Source organism: Perca fluviatilis, chromosome 18 (assembly GCF_010015445.1).
Source record: "Perca fluviatilis chromosome 18, GENO_Pfluv_1.0, whole genome shotgun sequence".
NCBI classification, from domain to species: Eukaryota; Metazoa; Chordata; class Actinopteri; order Perciformes; family Percidae; genus Perca; species Perca fluviatilis.
Window position 1 is genome coordinate 30066438 of NC_053129.1, and position 17033 is coordinate 30083470.

General features: G+C 39.3%; 1 protein-coding gene across 7 annotated transcripts in view; it reads left to right on the forward strand.

Annotated features, from left to right (window-relative positions):
* Window positions 1-16626, forward strand: part of LOC120546869 — a 54114-nt gene extending 37488 nt beyond the window's left edge. The window contains exons 1-12 of one of the 7 annotated variants that reach the window (XM_039782101.1): window positions 7011-7097; window positions 7239-7382; window positions 10531-10658; window positions 10920-11243; window positions 11389-11670; window positions 11870-11932; window positions 12244-12300; window positions 12581-12667; window positions 12769-12797; window positions 15701-15757; window positions 16026-16094; window positions 16370-16626. In XM_039782101.1, the coding sequence (XP_039638035.1) occupies window positions 10598-10658; window positions 10920-11243; window positions 11389-11670; window positions 11870-11932; window positions 12244-12300; window positions 12581-12667; window positions 12769-12797; window positions 15701-15757; window positions 16026-16094; window positions 16370-16462 (1122 nt within the window). In that variant the 5' untranslated portion in view covers window positions 7011-7097; window positions 7239-7382; window positions 10531-10597 and the 3' untranslated portion in view covers window positions 16463-16626. Of the gene's footprint in view, window positions 1-7010; window positions 7098-7238; window positions 7383-10196; window positions 10659-10919; window positions 11244-11388; window positions 11671-11869; window positions 11933-12243; window positions 12301-12578; window positions 12668-12768; window positions 12798-15700; window positions 15758-16025; window positions 16095-16369 lie in introns of those variants that run through there. The other 6 variants (XM_039782103.1, XM_039782107.1, XM_039782104.1 and 3 more) reach the window with 6 other exon arrangements.
* The last annotated feature ends 407 nt before the right edge of the window (window positions 16627-17033 follow it).

Consider the following 17033-nt stretch of genomic DNA (forward strand, 5'->3'; position numbering starts at 1 on the left):
TGCTGAAATATCTTCCAATATCCATCTCATCTGCTCCATGAATTGAAGGATACACCGGTACAATAGCATTAACACGGACCCTATGACATTTAGTTTTCAGTGACAACAACATTCAATGGGGATTGATATTGTTTTAGAATATGCCTACTATAGAGATAGGCTATATTAATGGCAATGAATAAAAAGTTGTGCTTAGCTTGATAAGTTAACTATTTCTTGTATTTCCTTCGTTCACTCTAGCTAGACTATAGTTTTCCATAGCAAACCAAAATATCCCCTTTCCTTTACCTCAAGAAAACGTAGCTAAAGGTAAGCAGGTCATTAAAAACAACTTACAATTTCACTCTGTATCACTATGTGTAATCAATCTTCCTTTCACCATTAACGTGTGTATTGGTGTGTGTATGTGTGTCTGTGGAGGGCCAGTTCACACCAATACAACGAGATGGTGCGGTGCATCCTCTTGGTAGCACCACAACTCTTTGTACTTCTGTCTAACTTCCGACTTTTCAGCTTCTTTTTTTTAGGTATATATATATCATTTGTTGCGTATAAATATGAATGAGGATAAATCAAATTGTTATTATGTTGTTATTAATAATTATTATTATTTAGGGGGGCTTGGGAACATTTTGGGGTAGCTTCAGCCCCCCTAAAATAGGCCTAACGATGTCCCTGGTGTTCATAATGTGACGATTATTTCTTTATCCTTGTTTTCCAAGAGTTCACTAAACTCACCATGTTAAAAACAGATTTGTCTTGAATTAAAATTTTGCTAACAAAGTAAATTCAATAATTATGATACATTTAATTGTTGTGCCTTCCATATATATATATATATGTCTTCTTACCTGTAAAGTGAAGCAGCGGTATCAGAAATAAAGACATTTTGATCCATTTGAACTCTTCCATCGTGCTTCTCTGTGTCTCTGCTTCTTCTCTCTCTCGTTCTGATGCTCAGAACTGTTTCTAAAATAGTGCTTTAGTCGAGAGATGCTGCACCTACTTCCTGAAATGAGGATAATGTTACTTCCTCATAATGACTTTTCAGGTTAGGGGTGTGTTTGATTATGTTATAGATGCCAAACAGCCAACATTTTTTTTCAATTTTCACTTTTCCATATTTGAAACATAATTTTCCCTCATGGTTAAATGTTTCTGTGTTCATTGATCCAATCTAACGCTGCAACAAACAATCTCATGTTGAGTCTGGTGTTCACAGTGTGTCCAGTCCCAGGGTGCATTAGTGACACTGACGTATTGTTCACACCTGAAAAGAAGAAAAAGACGACTGAGGAAGTTGAGCTTGTTATGGTTGGTTAAGAGAAAGCAATACAACTTTCAGATCTTGTCAGTCCGAATACTGCGCTCTTTATGTTCAAAGTCTATAGGAAAATTTTGCCTGAAAACATATTATGTTTGTTTGAAAAACGGGAACAGAAATATAACCTGTTTAAAAAACAAATGGTTAGAACAAATTTTAAAATGAATACGATTTCGGTAAAAGGGGTCGACTTATGGAATGGTCTCACCGATGATCTTAAGAGGAGCAATTCCATTTATTATTTTAAAAAACAATGTATGGTGGCCTAAGAAAAATTGTTTGTGATTAAGTGCATATGTCTGTAGGTATGTATGTATGTATATGTGTACGTATATGAGTATATATATAGTATGTATACATGTAAGTGTGTATGAATACACATGTTTACGCATGTTATTGTTTAAATTCTGATGGGTTTGTTTTGTAAAACAGGGTAGGTATAATAAGCCATGGCTTCAGCCTACACCTTTTCGGTTACCACCCTTGTTTCTAATGAATTTGCTGTACATATATTACGTTCTATGTTCAGTAACCGAATAAACTTTCATTCATTCATTCATAAATGTTTGCAGTAATGCAACTTTCTTCAGATGGTGTTTATTAGAAACCAGACAGGATTCATGGTGATGTTTGCAGTTTGTTTCTGAGAACTGAAGGAGAAGTGTTTGGGTGAGAATGTGGGTAACACCAGCAGCAGAGCTCTGCAGGTTTTACCCTCTAATGAGGACCAGATAAACATCAGAAACACACAGACAGTCCACACTTTATTAGGACAAAGAGACACTTATTGAGTTGTGTTGAAAACTACTTTAACCCCTGGAAGGTTTGGGCTCACTGAGACTAGTTTCAACAAACGGTTAAAACACTGATGAGAGTCCTGACTGAACTGAGTGAGGCGACTGGGACAGGAGAAAAAGTCAGAGGACATCTGGTGGACAGGAAGAGAATGGCAGTCAACTGGTTTGAGGAAGTGTGAATGTGTCTGGAGGGACAGAGAGGCAGAATGGGACACACTGCAGAGACGACTAGTTGGACGTTTAAGATGTGTGAAATGTTTTTACATCGATATTAGATCACAGTAGGAGGTCGTGTGCATCCAAAACTTCTTTATTATTATATTTCTGTTGATTGTGAGGTCAATTTGGGTGCATTTCTATCTGTTTTTTAGACATATTTGAAACTAACAAACAGCGTATTTGTTCCCTTCTTGTCCTTTGGGTCGACATGCTCAAACATGACTCAGAGTCAACCCATTTATTTCTTTTGTTACATTTATTACTTTATAGTGTTACCTTTTTCTTCTTTCCCACAAACAAATAATGAATCGTCCTTACCAGATGGCGTACAAGGGTTGATCCAGAGCCAATATGGGGTCACTGTAAGTGTTTCTTATTTTGAGACAACACACAAAAATAATAACCATCCACTTCCATTCATAATTTCTTTCATGACCCCTCATCTGAGTTACAACAAATAAAAACAAATATACATTAACAAATATATTGTGGATATTTTGAAAATGTCTTAAAAACAAAACAAAAGGCTAAATGTCCAACAGTTTACAAAATAAAGAATGTTAAGGGTTCTTCTTCATCTGAGGAGGACAGAGCAGCATTTCCAAGCCCTGCTTTTAGGAGGCAGATTTGAAATTTGGCTTTGGTTTGCTGCAGTTTGGTCAGCTCGATTTGTTCCTCTGCCAGGACGATCTGTGCTTCTGCTCTTTCACTTTCTCGTTTAGACATGGGGACAAGATCATTTCTATTTTTATTTTATTTTTACTTTACTATACTGAATAGCTTAATTGGTAGCCTATGTCTACTTCATCTACTTTATCACTGTTATAACGGTTACACAAGTGAAGTGCAAAATATAAATAAAAGTATATACACTACATGATACAAATGTATTATTTGACCAATTTTAAAGTTTTACTACATTTTCTTCCTGGAATCCACCTTGAAATCCTACCCGCTGTTGGGATCAGGATAATCCTGTTTTTTTGGATCAAAGTTATCCAAATCCTACTGACAAGTTTTGAACAACACAAACTGAAGGTTTGATCCAGATTAAAACTAGGATTGGATTCCGTAATCTAATCGGATTTCAGAATCCTTCTTTCGCTTTTGAACAACCCATTTTCAAGATTTGATCCAATCCGATAACCAAAATCCGATCAGATTACCTTTGAACAACTGGCCCCTGATGGTCAAAAGGGTGTGACTATAGAGTTGAAGTTCCCCTCCTTCCTGGTGGATCACCATGGGACCTTAATCAGAAAAAAAAATGTACTGTAGTGAACGGGGAAAGATGAATCATTTTTGATTAATTTTAAATTGAGCCATGAATTACACAAATGTCAATGGGACACACTGCACGACTACGACTACTTGGACATTTAAGATGTAAAGCAGTTAAAAGTAGCTCAACCTCAACAATGGAATACTAATGTGTTGATGCATCAATATTAAAGTGCTCATATTATGCTCATCTTCAGGTTCATAATTGTATTTAGAGGTTGTACCAGAATAGGTTGGTTTAATTGTACTGCACATTGATGCAGCTCCTCTTTTCACCCTGTGTGTTGAGCTCTCTGTGTTAGCTACAGAGTGAGGCATCTCACTTCTGTTCCATATTCAGTCGCACATGCGCAGACCCTAGGTAAGGACTACTAGCCAGTCAGAAGCAGAGTATGAGGGCGTGCCACGCTAGAAGCTAGGCGAGCATTATAACGTGTGTTACAAAGTGACCACGTTTGTCTCTGAAGTAAAGGCTGGACTACAACAGAGCTGTTTGGAGCAGTGTGTGAACAGTGTTTTCTGTTGGAGATGGTAAGTCCCTTTGGGGTGGACTTTGGGCTTTTTCACTTTGTAAACCTATAACGTGCACAAAAAACATATATAACACGATAAAGGAAAGGGTAAAAGCCAAAAAGCATAATATGAGCACTTATGGATTCACTTTCCATTATGACTCTGTTAGTACATGAAGGGAATCACAAAACAGTGTAGAATGAAGTGGTGAACATTTCTTTATTTGCAGATCATATTGTAATAAACTTAGTTAACCAACACTAATGTAGAAAAATACAGCCCTTTTATTTAACAACGCATAATTCATAAGGTAACAGCAGTTCTGTTGTGGACAGCACCAAGATGGGTCAAACTATAGCGTACCCCTTTCCTCAAGTCAGTCCTCCTGCTAATCAGCCCCCCAAGTAGTAAAGCAAACCAACCCCCACCACCTAAGTCTCCGAGTTATCAGGACCCTCCCCCGGGGTCTGAACTTGTTAAACTGGTCCGAACCAGCTGATGTGCGATCGGAGGGGTGAGGTCAGTCTATCGCTGGAGCAACGGAGCGGCTGACAGCGTGCTAGACGTCCACAAACAGTAGTCTCGCTTTGCCAGACCCTCCTCCAAAGTGCGCCGAAGGAGGGTCTGGCTACTCCACATAGCATTCGGGGATGGGAGGAAACCGTGCTCTGGTTTAGTGGCATTTCTTTAATCCAATCAGAATCGTCATGGGTGGCGCTAAACTCCGCACGGAACCTTTGCAAAATAGTCGTGCGAGAGAGAACAGATTGGACAGATAGTCTAGCTAGCTGTCTCAATTTACCCTTCAGAGATCTGAGGAGCAGTCAACCATAGTCCTCATAAATCCACCGCAGCACCGGAGCAATCCCAGAAGTGGAACGTCAAGGATATAGACTAACAAACAGAGCTGGAGAACGGGCAGCACTCCTAGTTCACCCGGTCCCTCACTGTCATCGGCCCCCAGCGCAGGAACTCTATTCCTAGTCTTTCTGTCTTCACCGCCAGCAGCCCTAACCGGCTGCAAATGGACCCCCATCCTGTGAGTGCAATACCGGTGGCTTGGCAAACACCCCCGGCCCGACAACCAGAAACAAGCTCCGCTCCCCCAGAACACCATGCCACTCGCTCGGCTCTACTTTATCAGTTCAGAGTCTCAGCAATCAAGTCCAGCTGAGACTGATCAACTAGCAGAGTCTCTGACAGCAGCAACAATGTGGATCAGGTGGATCTTACCATAATTACACTTGTGCTTTCCATAAACTGTCGTTGCTTTAGCCTATTATTTCAGTTGCAACCCTGGCAGTGGGAAGCGATCGTTAGAGCAAATAAAACATATAAAAACATAATTCAAACCTATGTGCGCATTGGCGACACACGGCTCAAGAAGCCGATATGTAATTCCCTCCCATTAAAATATATAGCCTAGGCTATATTTCATAAAAATACCCATGTTAACGTGGTTGTTGGTCTCTAAAAAAAATAAATGTAAATGTTTTAACTTTTATGAGCGCATCTCTCTCTCTCTCTCTCTCTCTCTCTCTCTCTCTCCTCTCTCTCTCTCTCTCTCTCTGCACCGAGCTCCGCCTGATCTTCTTTAAGAACGGTGAAGCCGTTATCAATCGAGTATTGATTGGTCAGTAGGCGGTGCTTTTACACCGGTTGATCTCTGATCTCCAACTTAACCTGCTACCGACCAGGTTAGGTGTTCAGCATGAGTTACCATGGCGATTGAACCCGATAACAACTGATCCACCTTCGTAGTACAGAAAATCCTGGGTTGAGCCTTAAGTTAGCTCGTTAACGCCAAATCCTGCTTCGTAGTACAGGCCTCTGGTGTAAACAGCTGTGTAACATTGCAATCTCTTTCTTTCTCTCTCTCTCTGATGTTGTTTCTTTGCAACACAAACTAACAAATAAGACGCTGTCCTCTTAGATAATGTTTTTATTCTCTTTCCAGGTTGGTGGTGGTGGCTCATCGTTGTCTTTGTGGCTGTTGCAGCGCTCCTAATAATCACTGTGGCTGTCATCAGATGGAAGAGAGCTAAAGGTGAGAACATTCACAGATGAAACAATTACCAACGAGATCTTTCAATAAGTATGTATTTTTATTGTGGATCCTAAAGTTAACTCTCTTTTGTCTCTTCAGGGAACAAAACACAGACAGATGAAACAATCCACATGGAAATATTAACAAAAAGACCAAATAACCAACCAAATCCAAAGAGACAGTGAACAAGAGGGAAAACCACAAAGGTAAACCGCTGCAAAGGATCTTTACATAGTATGGCTGTATTAGTCCTTATAGTTATACAAAGTATTACCATCAAAAGGTAATTCTGCGCTTTGTTTCCCCGCCAGCACCCGCACTCTGAAATACTTCCCCGCCTCTGGAAAACGTGGTGAGTTTTATGGCTGAGTTATCAAATGTCTGTAAAGTCCAGCTCCTCTTTTTTATTTTGTAAAGACAGTGTAACAACAGTGACATACAAGGTTAATGACACATACAATACATAGATGTATCTACAGGTAGCGACAGGCAATAAAGACAAATACATACAGCATACAACAGTTATGATGATGTGGTAAGAGGCAGAGTACAGATACATGGTATGGTAATCAGCTCCTCTTTAAACGTGTCATCAAACTCTAAACAGCCTTCATAGAGCGTTTTTAAGAAGACTAGATCTAGATCACACATTACACCCAGTCCAAAGTTACACTGACTGGTTTATAGATTTTAAAATGTATCTCTGAGAGCCACTCGGTGAGTCTGACTTCCTTCTGCGAGAGAAGACGTGGAGGAGTCTGATGATGCAGCTGGACGACACCACAATAGAACCCAATGAAGTCCCCACATGTTACTGAGCAGCCTTTATGTTGTCTCCTCTGTGCAGGCTGATCCTGAAGATGGTGTTTCCTACGCCTCCATCAGCTACACCAAGAAGACCAACAGGAGAGCCCAGGTCAGCTGCTGATTGGTTACAGTGATGATGATGCTGTGTCATTATTGAGCAGTGTGTTGTGTTTCTGTGGCGCTGGATATCATAATGTTGCATTATTCTGTTTCATATTGTGTAATTTACGTGTTGTCTTTTGATTCCCAGGCTCGGGGTGGAGATGATGATGAAGATGATGCAGTGACCTACAGCACCGTGAAAGCTCCCTCTTCCTCTGCTGCTGCTGCAGCCTCTGCTGATCTCAGCAACCTCTACGCCACCGTCAACAACCCCCAAAAATAAGACAGCACAGTTAAGTTACAGCTCGTATCATTAATTATTTTACATGGATAATTAATACTGCTAAATGCTTTTTTTATTAGCCTGGGATTATTATTAGCATCATTTTTATGGCTGCAAAAAGCCTTTTAGTCCAGAAGGGGGAGCTGTAGCTTAACTAGTAGCACAATGTGAAATGGAGAAGTAATAACCAGTGCTGAAAGAAGTATTCACATCCTTCACTGAAGTAAAAGTATTAGGGGCAGAGTGAGAATGTCTGTCTCAAAAGCCCCAAATCTTTAAAGCTTTAGTGCATAACTTTTTTATAATAATGAACGTCCGTTACATTCAAGCCATTCCCAAATGAGTTGATACAAAGCTAATTAAGACTTTCAGCTCAACACAACTCTCTCTGTAAATAATAGAGAAAAAAATATAATAACCTCTTCTGAAGAGTCCATCATGTTTTTTTAATCCTCCGTGTCCTCCTTGGCTACTAGTAACTGGGTGGAGGAGGGGTGGGGGTGGTGCGCGATCACGGAAGGCTTGTATCATGTGGATGCCCCGACAGTTTTGTTGTCATTACTTACAATTCCTCATGGGGGCAACAGAAACTACTCACTATAGCTTTAAGGTTTTTAAATAACTTCAACTTTACCGTGTGATTGCCCATTATGGTATGTGTCCATTGGCAAGCATCATTTTCACCCTTCCCATTTATTGTCTATGTGAGCAGCGGCGCAATGTATACTGGTAAAGTGGCACGACTTTTGGAAGCAGGGTGGCAAGTTGCTCGCTCCTCATTTGCATAAAGTTGAATCCAGGCTACTTTATGCAAATGACAAACTGACCAAGATCTTATAATCTGACCATTGCCGATCTGAAATGGAGACAGATTCAGCAACTGCAGCTTATTTCTTGCACAAAATGTTTGCAGAAACCCATTTCCGTAAACTATTTTTGTAAAATCAGAGAAGGTTTTCCCAACGAGCCGCCCTGTTGGTCTGTTAAGAACTTCGGGAGCAGACAACCCCAAGTGAAGCGTTCGTCCAATCAGGTCAGGCCACCGCGGCTGTAGGAGGGTGTAAACTGATAACGGGTAGTGGCGAGCCCACCAAGCGTCCAATGCTGGGAAGCGGGGGTCCCTGCCGTCAGAAAACGCCACAGAGAAACCAACCATCAGTCTCTCTGACTGGAGCGCCAAACCAATGAAGAAGAGTTCTATCACTGGGGAAATATGGCTGTTCAATATGTGAACTCTACTAAAAATAGGTTTTAGGATTAGTAATGCTGATTACGTCAAAATCCTACCCTATGTTATGTAACTTCAAAATAGAAACATCAGACAATGAATGCCTGTTTTTAGGTGGCAGAAGTAAAAATGAGTCATGTTTTCCCAAATGACCAAATGAGATTTTTAGGCATTCTATTATCAAATGGCATGAAAAATAGTTCATATAGCTGCCGTAAGCGGCCTAGGTTTGGACTGAGCCCCAAAGGTTTACAACATCTGGCTCTGCCCCTGAAAAGTATGTAAGTATTATCAGCTAAATGTACTTAAAGTTAAAGTACTCATTGTTCAGTAAAATGTTCCCTCAGTCAGTGTTTCCTATTATATTTTATGTTTTTGGATTAATATTACTGCTGCATTAATGTGTATGTTTCATTTTACTGCTGTAGATGTTTAAGGTTGTGCTCATTTTAACTCCTTTATATGCTGTTGGGTAGTTTTATCTACAGTAACGCATCATATTCTAAAATATCATCATATGTTTGTAGTGTCGCTGTCCTGTGAGAACCACTTATCTCTAAACAGTTTGAAAACTTTTCATGGTGTCAGAAAAACAGCCCTGTCTTCAGCTTTGTGACGATGTATTTTTAAGCTGATCCGCAAGGCTTTTTAAAGACTTTATTTAGCTTAAGAAGGAGGAGGATTTTCTCAACACATGAAGGAACACTTCATCCCTCAGTTTATCACAAACATTCAACATCAACACATCTGGAGATACGTGGTTTTCAGTTAAAGTATGGGGGGGTGATGGCGCAGTGGATATGACACATGCCTTTGGTGTGGGAGATCTGGGTTCAGGCTATGTTTAGACAGAAACAATCTGAAGAGAAAATGCAAAAGTGGCGTTGCGTTCTCACTTTTTATTCTGCATTTAGACAAGCGTTTTGGGGGGAAATCTGCGTGCATATGGTGACACAAAAGTGTGTGCAATTCAATGTAGTATGCACACCAGGCAGCTAGGTGGTAGGGTGAAGCACTGCCACACAACACCACCAAGTCCACTTACCTGCTAGAACCTTCCTTCTACTTCTCTCCATAGTAGCGCAAAACCAAAACATGGCGAAGCGAACAACAAAAGCTGACAATTTTGTCTGGACAGACGAGTAGGTGGAGTTATTGCTCCAAATAACCTTAGATTACAAAGCCACAAAGGTCAGTCAAAATATATAGACGTACGGACAATACGTAGCATTAATCCAACATGTTTGTTGTTATTTTCCTGTACTGGCGCATGCCTGTGACGTAAACGCATACACGACGAGAGCCACCGTGAGCAGATCGGAGCAGACTTTTGTGTTTTTACCCGTTGGACGGGAACGCGACGGTGGAGCGATTTTAAGATTTCCACTCTGGAGGATGGTTTCACGTTTTTAAGCCCCACAAAAACACCATTGCCGTCTAAACAAAAGGCACATAACAATATTTTGTTATTTTCACCCGCGAGCGATGTCGTGTAAACAGGGCCTCAATTCCCACTGTGATACATCAACCAATGTGTCCCTGAGCAAGACACTTAACCCCTAGTTGCTCCAGAGGCGTGCGACCTCTGACATATATAGCAATTGTAAGTCACTTTGGATAAAAAGCGTCAGCTAAATGACATGTAATGTAAAGTGGAGCATTCCACCTCTGGTAAAAACCTAATATTATGGCTGCTTGAAATGTAAGTGAGCATAATTAATGTTTGTCTTGATTAACTTCTACCGTTAGTCACTTTAATGTGTCTTCATCACTGTTCACTTTATTTTCTATGTTTTAATGAAAGTAAATAAAGCAACAGGAAGTGACACAAATTTGAGTCACTTTAGAGATTTCAACTGACATGAAAGGAAGGATGAGGAAGTGACACTTTGCTGTTTAGAGGAAGTTGATACAACATTTGTCTTTAAGAAGCAACTAGTTCAGAGACTTGAACTGAAGAAGAACAAGAAGAAGCAGAGAGAGACAGAGAGACACGATGGCTGAATTCAGATGGACTAAAACCTCTTTATTTCTGATACTGGTGCTTCAGTTTACAGGTAAGAACGTACAACATGAATATGAATAATTTAAAAATTAATAAAGGTAATTTATTAATATCATTGTTACTTTATTACCTAACCTTCATTTAACCAAGACAGACAAGCAGTGTGTTTCTTTTCCAGTAAAATGAATCAACATGAAGCCACGATGAGGCAGAAATGCTAACTTTTGTTTTATTTAACATTTTCTTCACAGTGACTTTAGTAATCATATATTTACTTGTCTTTAATATTTATATTTTACTGTCATCTTTTCAGTACCAGCAACAGGACCATTTATCAGCTCCTCCATTGTCAGAGTTGGAGATGAAGTCACTTTGTCTTGTCAAATAGACAGTCCGGTTTGTGACAGTACTCACTGGATCTTCACTGATTCAAGACGCACAGCAGCAGTAGATCTGGTTCTTGATGGGAGGATTGTTGAAAAAGCCAAAGTTAAATCAGACAGACTGAGTGTTACAGCGAACTGTTCTCTGGTTATAAAGAAGGTCACAGAGGAGGATGCTGGTCATTATAGATGCTCACAGTTTAGATCACGACAACAAGCTCTAGAGACTGTTGTTATTCTGTCTGTTGTTACCAGTGAGTATTTACATTATAATATTTTTTAACTTTTTCATTAGAACAATATACTGTAACATTACAATAATCATGATTTCAGTGATGAAGCTAATCAGTTAATTTTACTCTTGTTGTCTTTCTCTCACAATATCTCCATCTTCACCAGTGACTGAACATCAGGACAGTGATGAGGTGACGTTAAACTGCTCTGTGTCGACATATGAACGATGTAAACACAAAGTGAAGTGGCTGTTTCAGGGTCAAGATGTGGATAAATTAAAAAACCAACAGATGAAGACATCACAGTCTCCCTGCAACGCCTCTGTGACCTTTCCTACTTCTCATTTTATTTACACATCAAGGTTTCAGCTCTTTAGGTGTGAAGTGACTGAAGGAGACAAAGTGAAGGAGTTTCCCTTCAGCCCTCAGTCCTCAGGTGAGAAACCAGGTGAGAACATGTTGAGCTGTTTAAAGTCATTTCAAATTGATGAGAATAATTACTTAAAATATGAGTTTATTTTATAAAAATAAATTTTTTAAAAAAAAAAAAAAAAGTGTGGTTTGGTGTGTTTTTCCCGTTCGGTGGGCTCCCCCCACCACCACCACACAACAACAATAAAACACAACAATAACAACAACCCCCACAGAATCATTAACAACTGAAAGCAGCATTAAATCAGGAACAAATGACTCTTCACCAAACCTACAAGGTATGACTCAACATGTTGATGGATCTGTTTCTACAATCTCTCTCTCTTCCTGTCAGTCTCCTTCTCTCGTGTTTAAACCATTTATATGTTTTTATTTTACTCAGTAATTAATTAATACATTTAATAAAATGTATTTATTTATTTTTTTGCGATTTCTTTGGAAAAAGAAAAAAGAAGAGCTTCTTGGAACTAGTATATGTGAAAATAAGACGGTGCTTTTTGGTAGAGGGCATGAACAAATACAGTAGGCATCAATGAAAAATCCAAGGCAAATATCCCAACAGTGTGTCGAGTTGTGTTCATCTGTTCAGGTGGGGACACAATAACAACAACCACAGAATCATTAACAACTGAAAGCAGCATTAAAGGTATGACTCAACATGTTGATGTATCTTTATGTTACATCTCAACTGTGAAATGAGGTCGAAAGCTTTGGAAGAACCGTGTGGCTTGAATATGTTTTTTTATAACTAGTTTCAGATTGAGTTTTTACAGCATGCAGTATTGTACCAAAAGATCATTTGATTTGGTTAAAATTGTAAATTGAATGTTTAAACATTGACATATAATTCTCTGTTAGCTAGAGGATTTTGAACAGAGCAAAAACCTGCAGTCAAAATGCTTTAAATATTTCTATTATGTTGGCAGATATGTTGGTGTACATCATCGTGGCTCTGGTTTTAGTAGCACTCTTAATAATCATTGTGGCTGTCATCAGTTGGAAGAAAACGAAAGGTGAGAGAAAAGCTCAAAACTTTTACAAAGCAGGACATTTTAATAAAACTGGATTTCCTTTGTGCAAGCTTATAGGTCAACCTCCTATTTTGTCTTTTCAGGAAACAAAACACGGAGGAACGACAATGTTGTGAGTTTAAAAACTGTTCTTCAGTATACATTAGAATTCTAAATCTGAGAAAGGATAAGATTAGATGAACAGCAGGGGAGACTGGGGGGGCAGTAGTAACAACCTTTGGTTTGGACGTCATTAGTCAAGAACCTATAACGTGTATCTGTGTTCTACTTGTTTACAGTCATCAAATGTTTTTATAAGCCATGTTAGAGTCAGATCATGCACTGAAACAAATATAACAACTGCCCACTTCTAGGGGTAACTGTAACAGCACACGTAATATCTTCATATTAATACCAAGGATCACAATAAACTCCCTAAAGTATTGGGATATAGTTAAAACAATGTAACATCTATTCAAACTTAAAACTTTACTAAAAAAAACTTATAGCTTGTCTTGTTGTGATTATGCTTTTACTGTATTCTTATTTTTGTTGTTTATGCTTTATTCTAATATTTATGCTTATCTTTTCATATTTTTCTTCTAATTGAAAGCACTCGTAATGAAAAGTGCTTTGTAAATAAAACTGCCATTGCCATATTGAACAAATAATTTCAGTTTAATTAAAACGGTATACTAATATATCATATAACTATACAAGTCTCGGCAGAAAAACATGTAAAGGCTCTGACACCGCCGGCCGACCGTCAGAAAAGCCAGTCAGACTGATCAGTCGGCTCCCGTCGGTCCAAAAAGTGCCTCAGAACACACCGAAGCGACGCCAACTTGCGCGAGACGTAATATGTCTCCATAACAGCAGGCGACGCTAATCTGTATTGTCGCCCTAAAAAATAAAACCGGAAATGACGAACGCGTCACGTGGGTCTGGCTTCTCCCGACTTTCAAAGCCGACCATAATGGCGGCTCTTTCAGAATACTATCTCGTATTTTACGAAAATAATAACCGAAACGTGTTTCTGAAAACATTTTAAGCGAGAAATAGGCCATACAGTTGCTGAATCTGTCTGTTTTTTTGATCGACAAAGGTCAGTTTGAAAGATTTTCGTCAGATTTTGAGAGGCTTAGTCACGCTCATCCTGCTCGTCATTTCCGTTAAGTGTTTTAACATAAGTGCACTGATTCGCTAGTCAAGGGCTAGCACTCCACCAATCAGATTGGTCATTGAGTCCGACTGCCCACTGGCCAATTCAACAAGTCAAATTGGCCCAAATGAAAGCCAACAGCTCCTCTGACTGACGACGACACGGAACACCAAACAGACTTGAGTCACCGACCTCGCCAGACTGTCCGACGGCCGATAATCGGGTTGGTGTGTCAGCGCCTTAACAAGTATGAGACATCAGTTTGTCCTTCGGCAGGCAGGGAGGGAACATCACAGACCCTGTGCATGTTTTTTTATTTTTTTTTATTTAACCTTTATTTATTCAGGGGAGGTTCACTGAGAGGCAGCCTCTCTTTTGCAGGAACGCCCTGATCACATTCACACAGTTCCACATTCATACCTGGTAGTTGCCCAGTACACCCACAGTCTGATCTGCTGGCCACTGAGCAGCTCCACTGGAGCGGTTGGAGGTTAAGGGCCTTGCTCAAGGGCACCTCAGTGGTGGTAATGAGGGAGGGGACAAGCGCTGCTTTTTTACTTTCCCCACCCACATTTTATCCTGTCGGTCTGGGGATTGAACCGACGACCTCCCGGTCACAAGCTCGCTTCTCTAACCTTTAGGCCTAAAGTGGCTGTGTCTCATTTCTGATTGGTGCAATTTGAGATGTTACATTGCCACTGATCTCCCCTACTGACCGTGTTGTATTACAGTAAAAAATGTTTTATGTCTATTTTAAAAACTATTTTTTATTTTTTATTTTATTTAACCTTTATTTAACCAGCTAGGCCGTTGAGAACAGGTTCTCATTTGCAACGGCAACCTGGCTAAGAAAGCGTGAGCATGCGAGACAACATATCAGTTCACATTCAATACAAAACAGCAGTACAAAATACAATAGGCTACGTAAAGGCTACATAAAGTGCAGAATAAGTAGGCATTACAAGGCTGACACAAACGTGTGATGTGAGTAAGCCGAGGGATATGCAAAAGTGATAAGGAGATAATGCAGTATACAATTAATAGACAGCATCACCGCTTAAAGAGTCAAAATACAGATTTTGCAAAATGTGGACCAGTTAGTGAATTAGAACCGTTACAATTATAACGTAATAAGTATAGATAAACAGACTGTAAGAAGCCAAAATGTAGTGAAGAGCCGAATATACAGTTAGTGCAATATCTGCTGTAGTTACTGACGTAGATCAGAGGTAACACACTAAACCTGAAAAGACTGTCTATAAGAATGTTGAATGTAGTAAAAGTCAGTCTATAGATACTGCAAGTGTAACCGAATTATACAGTCAGAATACTGATAGTGCAAGTGTAACAGCATTATACAGTCAGAATACTGATAGTGCAAGTGTAACAGGATTATACAGTCAGTATAGTGATAGTGCAAGTGTAACCGAATTATACAGTCAGAATACTGATAGTGCAAGTGTAACAGCATTATACAGTCAGAATACTGATAGTGCAAGTGTAACAGGATTATACAGTCAGTATAGTGATAGTGCAAGTGTAACCGAATTGTGTAAGTGTAACAAAATTATACAATATACATAATAGTATATAAGTGATTGCGGCAGCAAAAGTCAAGGAAGTGATTGTGAGATAAAGTACAAAAGTGGCCCAAAGCTGTTTTTTGCTTTGCTAATTGAGCCATAAACAACATAACAGCCCCTAAAGTTACGACAGAGTTTAATCACCTCCTCTCTGACACAGTGTCAACAAAAACTGAACATTATCAGCATCTCAAGTCCAATTGAATTCATTCAATGACTGAAGTTGTAGATTTTAAAATGTTTGGATACTCCCATGTAAGATGCTTTTCATGCAATATGCTTTTTGTCCAGGGGCTGACCTCAAACTCTGCAACAACTCAGTTTGGTCCAGAAACCAGTCAGGACACGGTGAGATCACACACACACACACACACACACACACACACACAACACACAGTACAGTCACAACCAATATGTGTGTCTAACACAAGAGTCTTGAGAGCGTGAGAATGTGCAAGAAAGATAAAAAACGTAAAAAAGGGGAAGTTAGGTGATGTAACTGTACTTTACCAGAAGAGAACATGGGTTAATAGTTAAACCACCATGAAAAGACTACTATTTATCTTATAGTATGTTTAAGTTACTGAGCAGCCATTATGTTGTCTTCTCTGTGCAGGCTGATCCTGAAGGTGGTGTTTCCTACGCCTCCATCAGCTACACCAAGAAGACCAACGGGAGAGCCCAGGTCAGCTGCTGATTGGTTTTCATCGTGATGTTAGTGAAGAAGGAAAAAAACTCCCTTTGCTTTTGCAGTGTGTTGAACTGTGTCACAATGTGTGCTGTGTTTTGATGTGTTCTAATATGCTGTGTTGTAAAGTGTGATGATGATGTTTTGTATGTTGTGTTTTACTGTTGGATAGCATTATCTGTTATCTTTTATAGTGTCATAGTGTGTTACTGTGGTGGGTACCACCGTGCCCTATTCTGTTGTGTAACTCATATTGCGCTGTTTCCTTCCAGGTTCGGAGTAAAAATGATGATGATGCAGTGACCTACACAACCGTGAAAGCTTCCTCCGCTGATCCCAGTGACCTCTACGCTACCATCAACTAATCTGTCTAATCTGTCATCAGATATTTGCTAATCTCTGTTAATGTTCATGATCATGTTCAGCATGGATTATTGTAAACAACTTCCTATTCAGAAGGTTGTGTAGTAGGTTAACTAGTGTTGCAATGTAGAAAGGGGAAGTAGTAGTTCAACATGTATATATGTGGTGCTTAAAATGTAAATGAGCAAAACATGATACATTTTGCTTGATGAACTTGCTGTAATGAACTTTATTGTGCTCAGTGATGGATGTGCTAATCTTAGGCTATAGTTCAAGGTTAATAAGATTTTTTTTGTTTTATACTACATATATTGCCTGTAATTATTTAATATGCAACAATTTATCAAGGGCAAGCAATTTTACTGATTTTCTCATGTTCTTTATTTTAATTTTTTTCTGTTTAGTTTCATCTTTTTTTGTTTCATATGCAATAATTTGACCATTTATGTCTCCTTTTATCAAAATATTCAAAGCATCCTGAAAAGGGGAGGATGTGAAATGACTTATTAAACAACTGACTAAGTGAAAACTGGAAATTCAAATGTGAATGTAATTCAAATCAATATAAGGAAT